The 22,248-nt window shown below is 34.7% G+C and overlaps 1 protein-coding gene across 6 annotated transcripts in view; it reads right to left on the bottom strand.

Moving 5' to 3' along the window:
* Window positions 1-489: 489 nt before the first annotated feature.
* Window positions 490-22,248, bottom strand: part of LOC138705801 (uncharacterized) — a 109,898-nt gene continuing 88,139 nt past the window's right edge. For 5 of the 6 annotated variants that reach the window (XM_069834443.1, XM_069834441.1, XM_069834445.1 and 2 more), the window contains one exon: window positions 490-816. In XM_069834443.1, the coding sequence (XP_069690544.1) occupies window positions 634-816 (183 nt within the window). In that variant the 3' untranslated portion in view covers window positions 490-633. Of the gene's footprint in view, window positions 817-4,479; window positions 4,980-22,248 lie in introns of those variants that run through there. The other variant, XM_069834444.1, reaches the window with a different exon arrangement.

Here is a 22,248-nt window from a genome sequence, read left to right as displayed (position 1 = left end):
TTCTGAAAGTTGTCTATGATAAAAATTCTGAAAGTTGTCATCTCTCTTTTTTATGAATGGGGATAATAATATATGATAATTTCCTTTCATAAGGTTTATTGTTTTAAATTTTTAACAGATTTATATCCCTCAAGTCTGGGCCTTCAGTATCTTGGTCGTTGTTTTGTGCTTGATATTTAATAAACTTGTTTGGTGGTGAACAATTTAACATTTCGCTAAAGTGCTCCCTCCATCTTGAAATTTCATTTATGCAGGTCAGCATATTTCCTTTCTTATCTTCAGTAGTTGGATATTATGGCTAATGATCTTTTTTCATTTTGAAATAATAGTGATAACGGGCTATTTTTGTAATAATCACAGATCGAAGTTTTCTATATATTGGCAGTAATATTTAATGTACATTTTGTTCATTATTTCTTGAATTACTTTGAGTGGTTAAAATCAAATGTAACCATCAAGGTTAGGTTGGAATATGGAATGGGTGGAAGAGAAAGAAAATTTAAAAAGGGAAGGAAAAAATTTTGTGTAGTTTTTAATGCGACTTCTATCTCACTATACTGTTATATTACTGTAAAATCTTATGATTATTTTTCATTGTGTAGTTTTTAATGGTTTTCACAATATCCTGTTGCATTACTGTATGCTATAAAGCATTATTGTTTTAATTACATGTGTTCTATAGAGCAGGGTGTCAGAGTTCAGATCTTCAGCTGTGTAGTGGCGGAGTGCAGACTGCTCTTCGAAATGAAGATTATGAGGAAGCAGCAGCCCATGTACATCGCTTTCTTTCAGTGGATCAACATCTTCTGAAACAGACTGTAGCTGAAGGTATGAATTTTTAACGTCGTAATGAACAGAAATTTAATGTAAAATGAAACAGTTGCTGATTCAAGAGATAGTTATTGTAACTGCTGGTAATCAAAAGTGCCAAAACCTACTGCACATATGAAGATATAACTGCTAGTGTTAGTGTATACAGTAGCTTAGATTTTTTATGTACTCTGTAGTCTATTGTTGCCACGTTATCAGAGAAGCTCTTTATATGCCATATGTTGAAAGATTACCTTGATGGTGAAATGATAGCTAAGGATGATGAATAGAAGTGAATTTTAATATAGACGACGACAAGCAACGGGTAAATTTTGCCTGGAGATCTCTCATTCAGGGACAGGCTTCTTTCACTTGTTAAACTCTGACGTATGACCTGATTTTACTTTTCTTTCAAAGAAAGTTTTGATAAGAGTTTTCATCATTCTTAAAAATACCATTGTGTTCAGGTAGGTCCAAAAATAACAGGCCATCTACTGCTAACAAAAGTAACTAAAAATAACTATTTAAGCAATTGGTAACGAAAGTAACGAATTTAAAAGACTTGAATAGTCGTGAATAACGAAATTACGCATATTATTATTCTGCTTCACTTATTTAATGTTGTCACAACTGCCTCTGTTACAGTGGTCGATAGTTAGTGATTACATACGTAAGTCTGATATAGTCTGGAAGGCTGGGAGAAAAGTTGGCTGCTCGTCCATTGAACTGAAGATCAGATGACTTGTGGAACAAGTCTGATGTTACCGAACGAGTTGGCTCAGGTAGTAGCATTTGAGACTCGCATTCAGGAGATCCCAGGTTCAAACCCCATGGCCGACCAATCTGACTGGTGTTTTTCATGGTTTCACTTAGTCACAAAGGCCGGATTGAAAATTTGCATACCATGATTCATCATCACCTCAATCACCAATATCATAAACATTAATCGAAAATTTGAGTCGGTTACCTACACACAAACTATCTACAACACAACAATAGAAACAGGAATAGTAAAAGCGGCTTACTTATATACCCACAGGTACTAAAACACGCGAGATGACCGTGAATGTTAAAGCGTGTATAAATAAACTTAACAAAAAAAAAAGTCTGATGACAAATCATTAGATAAATAAAATGTGTTTAATGTTTTTTCATTGTGCTTATGAATAATTCATAAGTTGTAGTATGCAGTGGCGTAGCCTGCTTTTCAGACTGGGGTATGTAACCCAGTTAATATAGTTTGAAAATGGAATTTCCCATATCTGTATCCAGCATAGCATATATACCGAATACAATTGAAGGGCTCGGTGCAATAAGGTGTTAACCCACACGTAGTTACTTCACAGTGCCTGGGGGTATTTCTACTGCCAACGTTACTCGTCGCCGTATGATCTTTGCTTTCTCCCTCATAAGAGCGAAAAGCGAGCCAACCTGCTTTGTTAGAGAGAGAAAACAGAGACTGTCGTTTGCGCGGGTAGGTTTGAACCATTTAAAGTAGGACGCACGGGCATCGAAAATTGAGGTACACAACACCACATTGACAAGAAAATGTCGCCAGTTATTGTTAAGTACTGCAAAACTCCAAACTTTTATATTAAAAATGAAATATTAGAATTCACCAATATAATTTACACAGAGAGACTTCAGATATTCTGGTTTAGCACATTATGGAAATTGTTGAAATGAGTAACATTTCAGACAAAATATTAGGAATATCAGGAGACAATAGAAACAGCAATTTTGGTGATTTAAAAAGAAAAACAATTTATTTTAGAAATGAAAAAGAACTGGATGGGCAAATATAAATGGAGTAGTAGTATAATACACAATGCTGTACAGAACTGGTGTACATACTCGTATTTTGGCAGTTGGCATTCAGACTGTTATAGGAAAAATTTTCCAATTCTTTCGTTCGTTTACTGTCAAAGTGGAAAATTTAAAATCAGTCTGTGAAATTTTTACAAGAGAATATAAAATTATGTTAGGCCAGGGTTTAAGTGACAGTCGCATTTTGCTACTTCTAAAAACGCAACAAGCTTTGAATGTCTATGTGCAAAAAATGCAACAATCACATTGGACTTCAGAAACGAGGATGGTAATGGAGAAAATGAAATCAGAAATGTGTTTGAACTTATCTGAATTTAAATGAAATGCTAATGGCATGGGTAATATTCAAAAAAGGATTGAGCAATAGATGTTCAGGAATTGATTTCAAAGAGTTGGTGCAATTAATGTAAGTCAAGTGAACAATTTTTTCTAATTGATTTATATAATTCCATGGCATACCGAAAATTGTGAGCAAGGATTTAGTTGCATGAATCTTGTCAAAACTGGAATTAGAAACAGTCTTTCAGTAAAAAGAGTTAGCACTCTGCTAACAATAAATCTTGAAGGGCCTACCAGTAAAGAATTTCAATGTTTAGAGTGCCCATAAAATAACGTATTTTAATGTGATATAAATTCAGCAGTAATTGATTCTAAACATACGAATGTCTAATGATTTACTTGCATAAGTGTATCTAGACTGTGATAAGATGGATTAAAAGTAATAAAACTCCAATAAACAAATTAACGTAACTTTTTGTTTCTGCATACTTAATTAATTTTATCTTTCTGCACAATTATTCATAATATTGCACAAGCATTTCGCAATTTGCACAAATATAATTTTTCATTTGTGGATTTTTGCAAAAATTATTTATTTTCTAGCTTAAACCCTGTGTTAGGCCACAGCAAAACCAGAAGACTTTCTTTGAAGACTGCTTTAAATCGTTTCAATGACATGTATAAACGCTTCAGGTCTTGCTTCTTAAGCTTGGATACATGACATTGTCCATGCATGCTTTGTGATTTCCTTCAACAAAAGAGAGAAATTTTCCTACCTCATTTTCTTAAAAACTAAAAAAAAAGAATAATTTCTAAAGCTGTATACTGATGATTGAGCATAAGGATGCCTCAGCTATTGAAACGAAAAAAATAAACAGACAATCTTTTCAAGCTTAGGACAAGACAAGATGAGGTCTTTATAAATAGTAAAGTACTTGTCAAAGTAGTCTACAAGAAGGTCTGATATCAGAAAGCCCTTTCAGAAAAATTGTACATTTTTACTCAATAACAGTAGACTACATTGATGAATGGGTGCAACAGACAACAAGCACGTGATTCACTGCTTGGTGCCATCCTATCAATTCAGCCACAGCATTCAGGTCTGATGGAGTCCATGTGAGCAGGAGTCCCCCTCCACCTCCCTGTGATGTTCCTCTGCAGCCTCTTCAGATCAATAGCATCTGTTTACAATTCACGTGCATGAATCTGCTGCATCCTTAACCAGAAGGACACATTCATTCCGCGATTAGCCACAGCGCTATCTATCCAAGGGAGCTATACTCCCTCTGTCTACTGCAGTCTGCTGATTGAAACCCATGTGGCATCTCTGGGATATGTGCAGCTCCTGCAGACAGATGCCATCTGCAAGCGAATCCTGGAACCATGTCCTCCTGGTCAACCTGTAGCTATTAAATGTGATTAATGAAATTTTGCTAATGAAGGCGAAATGAGTCCGAGGTCCAACACCGAAAATTACTCAGCAATTCTGCTTCAAGTGGTTGAAGGAAAACATGGAAAAACTCCAACCAGGTAACTTGTCCCAACCAAATTTGAACCCAGGCCTGCTCGTTTCATGGTCATTCATTTTTATTCATTTATTTTATTCCATAGATCTTACATGAGCAATGAAGCTTTAAGATGTGGAACATGTCAACATTTTACAATATTACAATTACAATTTTTACAAATTTTTATAGTTTTACAATTTAGTAATTTTCTACAATTTTTACAATTTTGTACAATTTTTTTACATTTTTTTTACATTTTGGCGAGATGTAGTGAGATGAGATGAGGTCCGAGGATTCGCCAAAATATTACCCGGCATTTGCCTTTTCGGTGGGGGAAACCTCGGAAAAACCCAACCAGGTAATCAAATCAAAGGGGGTAATCAAATCAAAGGGGTTGATGCCAAGGACTCGCCATAGACCATCCGGCTTCAGTCCCACGGCTGGGGAAAACCTCCGAAGAAACCAAAGTCCAAAGGGGGATCCAACCCAAGCCCGAACGCAGCTCCGGATCAGCAGCCCAGCGAGTCTGTCGACTGAGCTACATCGATGGCTCTACTAAAAGTATACAATACATAGCCAATCAGATTATTAAATTTACAAACGCAAACGATCATTCATAAGTTGAGCTATATTATAATACAAAACAATTTAATTAAATTTAAGGCATAAACAATTCAACCAGTTGTGATATACAGAAATTGATAATACATATCATGCAAACTACTTCAAATTACAAACACAAACAATTTATCAGTAGAGCTATATAGATTACTATTCAATTTAAAGCATATACAATTCATCGGCCAAAACTATACAAATATATACAATACAAAGTAGCATACTTTCATTAAGCTATACAAATTTGTGCAATTAATATCAAGTAGATTAATTCAATTTATAATCATAAACAATTCATCAGTTGAGCTATACATATTACCATTCAATTTACAGTAGGTCTATATACAATTCATCAGTAGAGCTACACAGACTAGTAATCATTTTAAGAACATATACAATTCATCAGCCAAACTATACAAACATATACAATCAAATTAGTTCAATTTACAAACTTATTTTCGTTAAGCTATACAATTCATATGAAGTAGATTAATTCAATTTATAAGCTTAAACAATTCATCAGTTGACCTATACAGTATACTATTCAATTTTCAGTACATACAATTCATCAGTTATGCTAAACAAAAAATACAATACATAGTAAACAGATTAAGTCAATATAAAAACATATTTTAGTTGAGCTATATAAAATTGTACATGTCATTTAAGTAGAATAATTCAGTTCACAAGCATAAACAATTCATCAATTGTGTAGAAGGTATGAGTATGTAGAAATTTGGTTAATTCTTTTCTGAACCTTTTCTCGTTGTTCTTCAAATCTTTAAGATTATTAGGCAGTGCATTGAAGACTGTTATACATGAATAGCGAACTCCTTTTTTAAAACAGCTTAGACTAACAGAGGGTAGATGAAGATCTGATTTATGTCTTGTATTAAAATGATGAATGTCCTGATTAGTACTGAATTTATCTTGGTTCTTAATATACAGCATCATTAGGGAAAGAATGTATTCACAAGGTAAAGTCACGATTTCTAAGTTTCGGAAAATATTTTTACATGAGGTCCTTTTATGCACACCGGCCATTATTCTTATAGCTTTCTTTTGTAAAACAAAAACGTGTTTAGCTTCAGACGAGTTACCCCAGAATATTAATCCATATTTCATTACAGAATGAAAATATGCAAAGTATGACATTTTAAGTAAGTTTATATCACCAATAGTAGATAAGGATCTTAATGCATAACAGGCAGAGCTCAATTTACGAGTAATACATTCTATATGCGTTTTCCAGTTCAAGTGATTATCCAATTCTAAACCAAGAAACTTTGTGCTTATAGATTCTTTGAGATGAGTTCCATTTAATCGAATAGTGTAGGAAACCTGAGCACTATTGTGTGTACTAAATTTGACTGCACTGGTTTTATCAACATTAAGTGCTAGTTTATTTGCATGGAACCATTCATTAATTAGATTCAGCACTGTATTAGAAGTGTTTATAAAATGATCATATTGCTTGCTTGAAATAATTACACTTGTATCATCTGCAAATAAAATTACTTTAGATAAATTGTTTATGGGCAAGGCTAAATCATTAATATAAACTAGAAACAACAATGGACCTAAAATTGACCCCTGCGGAACACCATGTTTAATATTTCTAAATTCTGAATAAGTAACTTTATGACTATTTGGTACATTTATTTCTACTTTTTGTTTTCTATTTGATAAGTACGATGTAAACCAACCCAACATCTCATCTTTAATGCCATAAAACTTCAATTTTTTTACTAATATACTATGGTCTACACAATCAAATGCTTTAGCCAAGTCACAAAAAATCCCACCTACATGTAGTTTCGAATTTAATGAATTTAGTATTTCATCCACCAAACTAAAAGCAGCATTCTCTGTCGATTTTTGTTTTCTAAATCCAAACTGTTCTAAAACTAATATATTGTTGGACTCCAGGTAATGATATAATCTATTATACATAACTTTCTCAAACACTTTTGAAAATGTTGTTAATAATGATATGGGTCTGTAATTAGCAATAGCAGGCTAATCGTTACTGCATAGCGGTGGACATAATTACTGATTACTCTACACTGAACAAAATATAATCATGTCATTTAAACATTATTACCGCAAGAATCTTGTGAGAAAACCAATGTGTGCAACTAACAAGTCGATTCATGATTAAGGTAAATGTTCTGGATGTTCTGCATTTCATTGCAGAGGCTTGGAAAGCAATCACAGATTCAATAATGTCTAACTGTTCTCATAAGTAGAGTGGTTATCTGTGGATGGAAGTGGATCTCTCGGGATTGAAAGTGTAACAGAATTAACACGACAGAAGACAAATGTTATCAATTAGAAGCTAGTGTGTCATATGAAAAATATGTAACATGTGAAGTTCAAATCATGGAACAATTAATGTTAGAAAGAAATCTAGCATTTGATGCATCTGAAAAAGAAGAAAAGGACGAGGGAAATAAAGCAAACAATGAGTCCCCAACAACTTTTCTGTTAGCTCTGGAAGACATCAGCAATACTACTAAATACCTAATGAGATTTGACTGTGACGATAATGTAATGCCTGCCCCCAGCAGTGTTGAAAATGTAGTATATTGGGTTTATAAGAAAAGAAAGAACAACAACTTGCCTTAATGGATAGGTGGAAGAAGTAAATCAGATTGTAGGTAATATTATTGACCGTAATGATTTTATAATTAGTCTTTGTAACTTTAAGTAAATATACTTTTTCCCCCCTTTTACCTACCTACAGCTATTAGTAAACCAGTATTCTGTTATGTTAAAATGTTTACATTTCTCTGTTGTGTTAATATAATAGTTGAATATGTGTAGAACAACACTTGCTGCTGTAACTACGTTCTTCCATGTTTGCACCACAACCTAACTGATAGAATGCTGGTAGGTTCCAGGTTACATACTCTGATGCAGGTTTAAAAAGTTTATGCGGTAAACACATTGCATAACTTTGTCCTCTTTTAACTTTGGTATGCAATGTAGTTACAGAATGGGATTTGGCTCACATGTTCACACACAACATTTACAGAAATGTCAGAAAAAAAGGTTAAAAGTGTGTATTTTACAATAGTAATAATTCATATTCCGAAGCTTATTGTATGGTTTCGTAACAAGCTGTTTTTTATGGTAATGGGTTGTAGCCCTTCGCCCCACTCCTAGCTGGAGGACCACTCCTTATCGGCTGTCCACGACTGCTTATTCAATATATTCGCAGCTACCCTCCACATCTGGAGGCCACATAATAACTCGAGTGGGCTGACAAGACGCCAGAAACTCTCACAAACTCTGTGCGACTTGAAATTGTGGTTTTCTCTTAATGTACCTACAGTAATGTACTAGATTTGCAGAGGTTAAAGGTGTTTGAGAATAAGGTGCTTAGGAAAACATTTGGGCTAAGACGGATGAAGTTACAGGAGAATGGAGAAACTTATACAACGCACCTGACATAATTAGGAACGTTAAATCCAGACGTTTCACATGGACAGGGCATGTAGCATGTATGGGCGAATTCAGAAATTCATATAGAGTGTTAATTGGAAGGCCGGAGGGAAAAAGACCTTTGGGGAGGCTGAGACATAGATGAGAGGATAATATTAAAATGGATTTGAGGGAGGTGGGATATGATGGTAGAGACTGAATTAATCTTGCTCAGGATAGGGACTGATGGCGGGCTTATGTGAGGGTGGCAATGAACCTCCGGGTTCCTTAAAAGCCATAAGTAAGTAAGTAATAATTCATATTAGCCATTAACAATGAAATCACCATTGAGTTCTCTAAGTGAAATAACATATCACTTCCTAATGAATACTGAAGTCCTTCAAATTAAATTCAACAAGTGGAACCAGTGTCATCAGTTTAAATTTATGATATGTTATGTGATGTATTCTAATGCCACTTTGTTTCTATTTCGCTCGTATTTCATTTTCATATATTTCTGTTCGTTTTCTTTCTTTTACATAGATGGCAGTCCTAGTGGCTTATCATCTTTGCTTTTGATTATATCAATTGGCACCTCAAATGAGGGTAGTAATTCGCGGGTGCTTGTGTAAAGGGGATTAAGTATGAATTGGCTAAAATGGGATAAGTAAAGATTTGAACCCTCCATGATTACTTCTGTTAAATCATGCTTCCATCCAAGATGCAGTTACAGTGCTCTGTATTTTGTGACAAAGGGGTTTTGTTCAGTACCAAAGGAGAGAAGTTTACATATCTTATAATTTGACTTAACCCCCTTTACACGAGTACCCGCGAATTTTGCATGTTGGATAGCCAGTGTCTTGTGTGATTTTTCTACTATGGGTGCTTTTTCAAATTTGTCAGTTAAAATCCCTACTCCTGTTTTTCGGACATCATCCATTGGAAGTGACTGTCGGGCAGCATTCGACTGGAGTGGTGGTGCATCATGGGAGAGTGATCTGAGATGTGCAGCCAAGAATTTGGTGTCTGACAACAGTGGTGGTTGTTTGTCCACCGAGTCGACGAGATGTGTAGCTGTACAGCACTATAGCTTCGCCTGTGTTACACGGGTTTTCAGTCTGCTGGAGCTGCCTTGGTGACTCTTCCTTGGACTCGTGGATATTTTTCAGTGGCTGGTGTGGTCCGCAAGTAATGCTTGACAGTGCAAGTTATAAGTCTGACTGTGTTTGATTATATGCTGACTTAATTCGTATTGGTTGTTTGAAATTTCTTCATCGCTGTCCAGTGAGCGCACTGTCGTTTGTTGACATCTGTATGTAGGCACTGCAGGGACTGTGCGGAGCAAGAGGGAGGGCATGTACATTCCACTTCAAAGCGTTATTAGCACGAATGTTGTATCAGCACATATAATCACATGCTCTCCTGCACTTGGTACCAATATAACAATAAAATTAATATATTGATACCAGAGCCACTTGTAATGTCAATTATTACTTTCACTAGAGCCCGGATATTTAGGAATTTATAACAGTTAAAATAGGCAGGCAAAAAAGGCAATAAAACGTAAAAAGATGCACAATAATCTTTGAAAAAGGCATTATGAATTTTAAAAAGGCATAATATATTTTAGCAATAAATTTAAATTATATCAACATAACTCGCATATTTACTTCGTAGGTGACACATGTTGACTTATAAAAGACTTTTTTCCATGATTAATTGTCTTTTTACAAACCTTACACAACAAAACTGTTCCATTAGTTGAAAACACATGGGCACCAAATTCACTAACGTAAGCAAGAAGTTTGCTTTTCAATGGTTTACTGATTTTAGGCATTCTTGCTAACAGATCTTATACCTTCTGTCACCTGACAATAACTGACTGTTCCTCACTCAAATTTCCTTTTCCTACAATAATAAACACGTGTAGCACAAAATTGTAACAGTAAGATTTGAAAATATGAAAGCAAACAATTGGAAATGCTACGTGACAGCTTCTATGAGAACGAGCTTCATATTTAAAATTATAAAGCTGATTGTGGGTATCGTGAAGACATGACTATATTATATTTGTAAATGTGGATTGTCGATCATTATTCACATTAGACCAACATTATTAAAGCACGATTATTAGCAGATTAAGCACCAAAATAAATTACTTTTATTTACTATTGTTAGTAAAGTTAGTCATTGTTTCAAATGCTTAAATTTCATACCCATTACAATTAATTAGAAAATTGCAAATAAACAAGAAATATTGCTTTAAAATGACAAAAAAAAAGGCATCTGTTAGCAAGAATCACTTTAAAAAGGCAAAATAAAAATTGACTATCACTTTGATTTACTCCAAATCACATTTAGATCTATGGAAATAATGATTTACTTCCACCCAGTAAAAAAGGCATTTTGCCAAACATCAGGGCTCTATACTTGTTTTTTTGAGAGATGGGATATGACAGTTAAGCGGCCGAGCTTGGAACTACAGTGCTATGTTGCCAATATGGACTACCATGCTGCCAGCTGTTGGAAGCTAGCAATTGATGTTAAGATAACTGACGTTAAAACATTCATTGACAATTGACGCGAAGGTAAGAAAACAATACAAAAAGCGACAGAGAATCAAACACGAAATGTACCAATGCTAGCATTGTGTGCACAATAAATGTCGCCAAGAGAGCTATTAAGCACTCGCCATGTGAGAATGGTAAGTTTGGCAACTCAACCGTTGTTACCATAGCAACAGGCCTACCACGCTACGTGACATTCAGTTGTTTTTCCAATCGCAACGCTCCTGTCATGTCCCATCTTTCAAAAAAACAAGTATAGTTATAATATTTCAGTTTATTTATATCATTAATGTAATGTGTTCCGATAGCTAATAAATTAGTTCGTATCCAGGGGCGGCCCGTCCTTATGTGCTACAGTACAATGATAATTTTTGCTTAAATAATGTATTTGCAATGCCATAGTGTTTAATCTGCCATTTGACAATTTCCCATGGTTATGTTCATGACGCGTTATAGAGTGTTTAGTCTTCGCTCTTCGTTCTTTGGTGCCTCAGGCGGTACGTTGTGCTACTCAGAACTTACATGAGAATGTAGATAATTATTGCGCATGTGCGAAGCTGAATTCACTGCTCTGATTGGCTATTTTTACGCGGGTAAGTGCTGTAGTCAGCTTCAGCACAACACAGCTTGGAGATTGCAAAAGTAAAGCATAACGAAAGAATGCTTGTTTGTGGAAGAACTCGGAACTATGTACAATGTATTTGGTAATCAAGTGTCCGACTGCTGCTGCCATCTACCAGTTTTTTGAGTTTCCTCCTGAATCAGTCAGCAAGCGACGGAAAATGGAATCCGAAAATTGAAGCCAAGGAAGTATGTGACCATATAATTCAGGAAACTACTCATCGTTTCCAGTCTTTAAGCTACCTAGACTCAACAAAATTGTTAAACAGCAAATTTTTTGCATAATTTTCCTGAACGCGAACTTGAAGTTGCTGTCAACAGCTATACTGTACTGAACAAAAGATTATTAAAGACACAACTTGGGGTTCTATATGGAAGACTCGACTTCCGAAATATAGATGGAGCTGTTCAATTGTTACAATACATAACATAGCCTCCAACAATTCACAGGATCCATTCTGTGAAGTAACGAAGTTGTTAAATATTTTTGGTACAACACCAATGACCACTGCTGAGCCAGAAAGATGATTTTTAAGGAACACTATGTCCCAGGATCGCTCACTGTTCTTACAATACTGTCAATAGAAAAGAGTATAATGTCCAAGATGGAGGGTTTAACGTTTAACACTAGGGTAATTCATCACTAGGCGAGTCTCAAATTAAGATAAATACATGTAAGTGTATACAGTAGGCCGATATAGAGATTGTAGCACACTCATTATTTTGACCACCAGCTGCTACTGTTCGTATCTATTGCTATATAGTCCTGCATTCAAACTTAAATAAATCATGTGTTTACAATATTCAAAATTTGAACTGTCGAGTGATTAAGCCGATTAAGGTGAATGTTGTTGATACAATGTTGATAACAAGAAATTGCATCACAGCCTCTGTCTCCACTTATTATTGTTTCAGAGAAGGAATTTGTATTTTAGTATGAGTCACGAATTGCAGTATTTAGTAGTAGTCGGTGTAATGTTAACAGGCAGATTATTTCTCGTTTTCGAGAATAGCAGTGCCACTAATACAATTCTAGTAAATAGTGTTATCTGTGCACTACTCTCGCCACTTATATCGATCAGTACTGAGAGGGTGCATATTCACTGTTCTTGAGCAATAGCTGAACTTAATACTGTCACAATGATACATTGCATTGATGTGAAAATTAGACTGCTACACCTGAGATAAGAGATTGCATCAAATGATTCATTTCGAGCAGTTGTCTTTGCTGCCACAGGTAATCATTCGTGAGACAAGTTTAGTAATATAAGGGGCATTTCAGGATATTATTTATCTCACTATTATGTATCTTTATTTCTAGGCCACGTTAGTTATTGTGCAGTCACCCTTGTTCTTTTATTGGTTTTACCTCATCGCCAGGAGGAACTGTTTTATGTTTAGCTTTACTAGTAAGTTGTTGTTATCCCCTTGGTCGGTGGAGGATAGATGTACCTTGCCTAATTGTTACACAAATTAAGGACTGCTTTCTATATTCTTAAGATTGACTTCTATGTTATTAAAGTAGCCATTATTAGTACAAGTTCATTAGCGTTTTATTTGCTATTGTTAAATCCCGAGACAGTTCAGAGCTTACTTATTATGTCATCATGTTCTGTATCCTGTCATGTCCTCGGCAGGGAGAAGGACACTATACCACAGTTACAAAGACATATGTGTGCTTTAGAAGCATAAAAAGTCAAGTAATATGTTAAACTCTTCCGAAATGTTATTTTTACATGGAAGCTAAGATGTCTATTCTTCTCTCATATCTTTTACCCTTCTATAAAGAAATTCATGTAAAGTTTGTGACCATGGAGCTCAGTGAAAAGTATTTTAAATGCTACCATACCATAAAATATATTTTATAACAATACAGGTAATGAGCATCATTATATTTAAAAAACAGTAGTGGAGCACCACAAGTGATTACAAATATTCACTTCAATTCTTAATTTTTTTCAATGTTAATGCTTGAACTAATACAAAACATATATTACAAATATTCTAACAAGTCTGTACTTTTATCCATTTTCAATTTATCACGGAACACCTCAGTTCCTGCAGCTTGGAAAAAAGCAATCATTGTACCAATTCACAAAAAAGGTAAACCTGCTCATGATGTTAATAGTTTGTTATAGTTTGACAATAAAGTCATTTGATCTCTTGCACTCCAATATTTTTCAAAGATATTATCATGACTAGCCACTGGAGCACAGATTCTGAGGTGTTCCGAATCCATTTCTTGGTTTGAGTTGCACAATGGGCAATATGTTTAATTTAACTTAAGCTTATAAAAATATGACATGTTACAGAAATCCAATCCCTATTCAAAAATACTAAGCACCAAGTTACACCTATAGCTTGGAATTATTATGGCTGAAAGGTACAACATTTCAGAATCTTCTTTTCAGGAGATGAGATGAATCTGATGTTTCATTCCCAAACAACTAGAGCACAGACTTTCCAATACAGGCAAGTCTGAGTAAAATTTATAAGGACCATGATGATGTCGGATTAAGTTTTACCAGAATATTCTCTTTTCCTGTGCTGTCAGTTCACAATTGTTTCATAATTGACACAATAATCCTTATGGCTATTGCACAAATCAATGGAAATCTATTACATTGTACCTATCATTTTCCAGAAGACCACTGCCATGGGATTTCTGTGGTAAATGGTCTATAGAACAAATAACTGAGAAATCCCTGGTAGCTAACACTACTTGAGTTGTCAGTTAGGGTACATTGAGAAACACAAAGTGAACCTACTTTACACTACATAGATTAAAGCCTCTTTTACACAGTGACAGTTCTCTCATGAGAGTTGCTATAGTTCACTCCCATGATGGGAAGTGTTTACATGAGATTCAGAATGAGACCATACTGTCATAAAAAACGTTAGAAGTGGGAATGGTTGAAGCCATGGCCAGAATTATTAAATTAAGGAGAAAAAAAATTAACATTTTAACGCATTGTATTCTTCACCTGACATAATTAGGAACATTAAATCCAGACGTTTGAGATGGGCAGGGGATGTAGCACATATGGGCAAATCCAGAAATGCATATAGAGTGTTAGTTGGGAGGCCGGAGGGAAAAAGACCTTTGGGAAGCCCGAGACGTAGATGGGAAGATATTAAAATGGATTTGAGGGAGGAGGGATATGATGATAAAGACTGGATTAATCTTGCTCAGGATAAGGACCAATGGCGGGCTTATGTGAGGGCGGCAATGAACCTTCGGGTTCCTTAAAAGCCAATAAGTAAGTATGATTCATTCTGCTTAATTTGGTGTTCGGTTTATTAAAATATTCTAATATTTACTATTTTAAACATATTTTTTAAAAATATTAGTGTATTTGTGTTTTAGAGAAAAAATTTACCACTTTTCACAAAAAAAAATTATTATCTCAGGAAGTAATTGTCTTAGAAGGCTGTGGTTTGGCTTGTTTTATAGTAAAATTAATGCTTCATAAAGCCTGTGTTTCAAAATTTTGCCCATTCTGATGAAGAACTCATAATACTAATGAATAATTTAATAATGTTGTTTGGCACTGAGTTCCAAAAATGTGTCTGTTGGTATGTCAACATTGGAACTTAGTATACTAGATGCTGTACTCACATTTAATGATGGATACATTGCAAGAATACAGGCGTTGAAGGATCTAGGTATTCAAATAGGATATAACCTCGAAAAACATGGAGAACTTGGACACATTGCGAATGAGATAATGGTAACAAACACAACCAAAGAGGCAAGATCCAAGAGAAGGAGGGCAGTATTAGGTGAGCAGGATAGAGAAGAACACAAGGACCACCAACCAGAAGGGTTGTAAAACATTTTTTTCTGTAATAGGTAAATTTTTATAGAAATTTTTACTTTAAGCATGATTTACTTAAAACTACATTTTTCAACATAAATGACCCGTTTTCTCAGAATCTATTAGATCTGTCTGCATGAAATTTTTACAGGTAACAGTGTGATGATATGGAATTCCTTTGATTGAGTTTGCTGTAATAGTTTATTAAGAATAAATAAAATGTCTAATTGAGGACTGTTTTTGCAAAACTTGCTAACTGCAAAATTGAGATTTTGATGGCAGGCCTCTACATGATGTTAAAGGCTTCTTAGTAAAATTTGATTATTTCTCTTCATTGTAATGTGTCAAAGTGTGATCGTTTTTCCAAAACTTGCTTTCTTCTGTAAAATTTAGTTTTTTCAGTTAGCAAGTTTTGCAGAAACGGTCCTTAATTCTTGTTTTTAATTTTAGAAGTTGGTAAAAAATTTTGTTTTTCTATTAGATATTTTATCATCAAAACGAATCAGTGTACTCAGAAGGAATGCATAAACATCCTGTAAAATTGACACATTTCTATACCTAGTATGTTCTGAGATAACTGGTTATTAATATTGCTGTTTTAACATTAGTGAATCTGATGTTTCATTCCCAAACAATTAGAGCAACAACTAGGTTGCAAGGGACAGTGAAGTGCATTCCATAAACCTCTCCTATCCAAAACCCAACCTCAACCTGCTCGTGGTGCAACCTGCTTTTACAGATGAGGCTCTGGGGACCGAGTATTGGCGGTATAACCACAACATCAGAAATAGAGGAAATGCTATTTCATCTCTTACGCTGGCCTGCCACGGCGTAGAAATGTTCCACAAGTGGTGCTTGTGAGAAAGGTCGGTGGACTCTAAAACTCCTCCCGGCCAGGTCCGATGGACCCATTAACCAACGACAGGTGTGGCCCTCCAGTCATACTGGGGGTTTACGTGAGTGGGTGATGTAACCACCATTACAAACAAAAAATTGGTGCCCACTTAAGGGGATAGGCTGGTCAATTTTTGATGAATTTTCATGAAAAATACAATTATTTTTTTGTATTTTATCTGGATACCCTAATTCTTTCTGTAAATTTTGATGTAACACTCAATTGTGTGCAATGACTTTTTACCCGCCAAATCAGCTGCTATATAAATGTCTGCACTGTGAACCGTGTTGCCAAAAGATTAGGTACTGGATTGAAGAAAGTAGTAAGATGGGTATAACACTTGGTGGGGTGACAAAAGGTAGTCTGAAATCCAAAACTATAGAAATGTTACAGCGTTACTATAGAAGTAGTATAGTCCAAAATCTAGGCAATGTGCAGGCTATGAAGTCTAATATATATGCTACATTATACCACTGCTCCTCTACAGATGATGAACCCCGGCATATAAAGTGTCCAACAGGTGAAGAAAGTTGGTGTTTTTACAATAGGGTGATTGCAAAGGGTGAGAACCCTGGAAAACATGGTGACTGTATACATACACCAATCAATAAAAATGTACTAAAAGCAGTTATTCCTCTCTATAGTAGACTAGCACATGAATCTCTTCTTGGAAGATGTGTGGAAGGAAGAACTCAAAATTCAAACGAGTCGATATACAACATAATTTGGTCAAAGTGTCCTAAGACTACATTTCTTCATAGACACCGAATTGAATTAGCTGTTCGAAAGGCAGTGGCAGAATATAATTCTGGATTATACTGTACGGTTGTACGACTACAGAAAGAAAGTGGCCTGTCACCAGGTAGAAACACCATAGATATAGCTAGGAGAAGAGACGAAAGAAGAACTAAGCTGTACATGACTCGCACCACTGAAAATATAAGAAGTATAGGCAGATTGTCAGATCAGCTAAACTGAGAGTTGAACAAAAGAAAACAGAAAAGGAAGGTACCACATACAGTGCTGGAGGATTTTAGGCCAACAGAAGATCGGTAAGTTTAAAAAAGAATCAGTTACTGTATAAAAAAACACTTCAGTTTTCTCAATAATCATATTTTTCTATATTTATGAACTTCACTATTGAATAATTCTGAAACTATTAGAGATAAAGAGCTGACATTTTTAGCATATGTTCATCATTATATTATCTGCATTTGGGGGGATGATGAATGTAATCTGAATGATATCAGGATGATAATCAATTATTTGTTTATAATTGTGCAACATTTTTTATTATAATTCATTTAGGCAGCATTTTGAAGTAGTAAAATGCGTCCTAGGAAAATAAAAATACCCACAAATGTAGATCATGATACCAGCTTCACTTTAAAAAAAGATTCATGAATTTATCTAGAATACTTCCAGAGTTATTAAAAAAATTAATATATCCTCATAATGTTATTTTTCTTTCTTTGCAACAATTATTAAATGTTAATAACAATTTATTAGTATATTGTGGGTATTGTGTGAATATGAAGTACATGCTGTGAAAGTTTCACAATTCTAAATGTAAAAATGTGGAAATTACAAAATTGACCAGCCTATCCCCTTAAAAAACGGTTACACTTATGCTAATTAACCTAATGGCAAATGCTTCAGATAAGTTTTCCGGAGGTAAAATAGTCCCCCATTCGGATCTCGGGCGGGGACATCTGCAGGACGTCATTTACAGAACATCCTTAAAATTCTCCAATGGAACGCAGGAGGACTTACACAGAGCAAAAAAGCCGAACTACAAACAATCATAGAAGAAAAAGGGATAGATGTATTTATTATACAAGAAGCAAATGTATCAAGAGATCAACTGAAATACTTTCAAATTTCTGGATTCAATATATATATATATATATATATATATATATATATATATATATATATATTCTCCTCAATGCAACTCAAACCAAGAAATGGATTCGGAACACCTCAAAATCTGTGCTTCATTGACTGGTCATGATAATATCTTTGAAAAATATTGGAGTGCAAGAGGTCAAATGACTTTATTGTCAAATGCCTGGCATTAGAAAACAACAACATATTCTCCCCAAATCACGTCAAGTAGCTAGTGGAATTCTTGCAGGTGTTAGAATAAACATTTTATCAAAATTTAAAGTTATAAAGGAAATGCAACAAGAAGACAAAGTAGAAATTATCCAAATTGAAATCTGGAAAGGAAATTCACATTACACCATATATGGAATATACAATCCACCTAATAACAACCCTTGTCTGGATATAATAAATATACACCGAAAAACGATTTTGATTGGCGATTTTAATGGTCATTCACCTAAATGGGGATACAAAGACTATAATGCTAGTGGCAAAACTATTGAAGATCTATTAAATTCAAGCACTTTAGAACTTATTTACAGGAACGACGATTGTCCTACATACTTACATTATAATGGTCAGTGTACAAACCCAGACCTCCTGTTAGTATCATCAAATTTGCAAGATAAGACTACACGTGAAATCAGTGAAGACCTAGGATCAGATCATAGAGCAGTTATTGCATCCATAATACATTAGAACAAACAAAATAATAACAAACCAAAACCAAAATACTCTTGGAATTTTAGAAAAGCTAATTGGGCAAAATTTACAGAAGAGACCGAACAAAAATTATACTCCATTGAATACGAAGTATGTACAGATAAACTCAACAATACAATCTCAAACATAATTCTCGAAGCAGCAAAAAATTGGATTCCAAGAGGACAAATTAAAAACTATAAACCCTTTTGGAATGCAGATCTATCAAAGTTAAAAAAAGAAAGGGACATAGCAAGGAAAAAAACAGAATTGTCCAACAACCCAATAGATACACAAGAATGGCAAAGAAAGGCAGCAAAGTTTAAAAAAGAAATCTATGTAGCCAAGAAAAATGCATTCAGTGAATTTATCGAAAAAGCTGATTATAGAAAAGATGCAAAAAAAATATACAGATATGTAAATAAAATCACATGTCAAAGAGAAACGAGGAAAGAACCACTCAAATTTAATGGGAAAACGTTCACTTCCAGCAGCTCTACTGCCGAAGCCTTTAATAAGCATTATAGCTCTCAACATAAACTTTCTCCTGAAGCTAAAAAGAAGCAAAGGCAGATCAAAAAAGATCTCAAAAAATTTAAGAAGTGTCAAGAACAAACAAACGATATATTCCGCAAAGAATTCACCATAAGAGAACTAGATTCTGCAATCCATGAGTTAAAAGATAAAAAATCTCCTGGATCTGATATAATGCATGCAGAATTTCTGAAACACCTTGGACAAAAGGGAAGAAATGCACTACTGAAATTATGTAACATATCATGGACTTCTACTGTACCTACAGAGTGGAAAAAAGCAATAATTATCCCTATTCTAAAAAAAAGGCAATACAGGTGATGATATAAATAATTACAGACCAATTTCTTTAACAAGTGTCATTGCAACAACAGCAGAACGTATGATTTCAGCGAGGTTAAATTGGTTCTTAGAAAGTAATAACATACTAACAACAGCACAAACAGGATTCAGACAACACCTATCTACCAAAGAAAATACAATTCAGCTCTCCCAAGATGTCAAAGAATCTTTCAACAAAAATCAAGTTACGCTATCAGTTTTCATTGATTTTGAAAAAGCATACGATTCAGTATGGAGGTATAAACTACTTGAAAAACTCACAAAAATAGGCATTCAAAACAACATGCTAAACTGGATCACTCACTTCCTTTCCCAGCGTTTCTGTGCTACAAAATACAATGACAGCACTTCCAAATTCCGACAAATAAAAATGGGCCTCCCACAAGGTGCAGTACTGAGTACAACCTTGTTTAACATCTACATCAATGATCTCCCCCCAGCTGTTTCAAGTGCAGAAATAAAGACAGCTCTTTTTGCAGATGACATGGTCAAGTGGACATCTTCTCCACAAATAGTCAAATCCAAAACTTCAATGGAAAAGGCTCTGATCCTATTAGAAAAGTGGACTGACAACAATTTGATGACCATAAATACTGATAAAACAACGTTTGAAATATTTACTCTGAAGAAAAAAATCCCAAAACTAAATCTACAGTTCAAGAAAACAAACCTGAGACAAACATATGAAACGAAATATTTAGGGACAATTTTTGATTCAAAATCATCTTGGAAAAATCATATTGAAGCAGTAGTAAACAAATCAACAAAAAGACTTCCAATTTTAAAGGAATTAGCTGGAGCCAAGTGGGGTAGTAATCGGCAGACTTTGAACATCACGTACAAAACATTCATCAAGCCAGTACTTCTCTACAATGCGGAGGTATTAATTACAGCAAATAATTTCAACCTGAATCGACTAGAAGTATGCCAAAATCAGACCCTGCGATTAATAACTGGTGCAGCAAAATCAACCCCAATCACGGCAATGCAAGCCCTAACCCAGAACCCTCCAATATGTCTAACTCTAGAGGAGCAGGCACTAACACACCATGAAAAAATGCTACGGTTAACAACAACAAAATGGGAAAAAAGACTGTTACAACCAACCAAGTTGAAAACACAAATAAGTTTCCTGTCCAAAGTCACGGAAATAAAAACAGAATTGAATCTCCCTAAATCTAAAGAAAACATTTTAAGCAGAGAAAACCCTCTAACCTTCGAACCAATTAACATTCAAATAGATTTAGAAGAACCAGTTACAAAATCTGAAACTTCCAAACCTGTACTAAAAGCGCTGGCATTAGAAGCTGTGAACAATAGATACCCACCAGAAGAATGGTTACATATCTACACAGAAGAGTCTACTATCGATAACAACTCAGGATCAGGAATTATGTATGCGTTATTCTCATTTTATCAACCAGCAGGACATCATACAACAAATTTTGATGCGGAAATAATGGCTATTCATATCTCACTCCAACACCTACTATACAGAATAGATAAATTTCAAAATGCTGTCATTCTCTCTGATTCTAAAGCAGCATTATATGCAATAAATTCATATAAAATGATGTCGATCCAAATTAAAGAATGTCACAAAATGATCCAACAACTTCAAAAACTACAGAAAAGAATTCAATTGCAATGGATACCTGCACATTGGGGAATTGCTGGAAATGAAACTGCTGACTTTCTTGCCAAAAAAGGATCCAGTTTAATTCAGAATACAAATACAAGCCTACCTTTTACATCCATCAAAAGACTAATTAAAAATAAATATAAAATCAAGCAAAACCAAGCACTATGTACCAAAGCCAAAGATAAAAAATGGAGAATTTAATAAAAAAAACAGAAATTATTCCAGAAATCCCACGTAAATCTGCAGTAGCAAAATTCAGACTGCTTACAGAACATGATTATTTGGCCAAACACTTGAATAAAATAGGAATTTACACAAATCCAAATTGCCCTCTATGCAACAAAGAAGAAGAAATGACTGAAGATCATCTCATAACCTGTGAAGTTCTACCTGATGGATCCACCACAAAGAAATATTGGAGAGTAAGAACTCTAATGGCTTCGTTGCCAAAGCCCGGCATTACATAACAACAACATTAAGTAGTGAGATAGAGCTTGACGACTCCCTTTAATAAAAGTGAAAAAATAAAAAAAATAATAAGAAACGGAAAAGAAAAGTGTGGGTTAGAAAGTGGATAGGGAGAAGTGAGAAGTGTGCTTGATGCTTTCAGCACTCTTATGTTACAGGTGGCAAATGAAGATTCATAGTAATGTACAGCACAAAATTGTATTATACACCATATTAGTATGGTGTATGGTTTAATACATTATTATTATTAGTAAAAGTTCTTGTATAGTATTGTGGAATATAAAGTTACAACTCTTCTGTT

Source organism: Periplaneta americana, chromosome 9 (genome assembly GCF_040183065.1).
Source record: "Periplaneta americana isolate PAMFEO1 chromosome 9, P.americana_PAMFEO1_priV1, whole genome shotgun sequence".
In the NCBI taxonomy this organism is placed as follows: Eukaryota; Metazoa; Arthropoda; class Insecta; order Blattodea; family Blattidae; genus Periplaneta; species Periplaneta americana.
The sequence above is the reverse complement of the archived record's forward strand: the minus strand, read 5'-3'. Positions and strand labels throughout refer to the sequence as shown.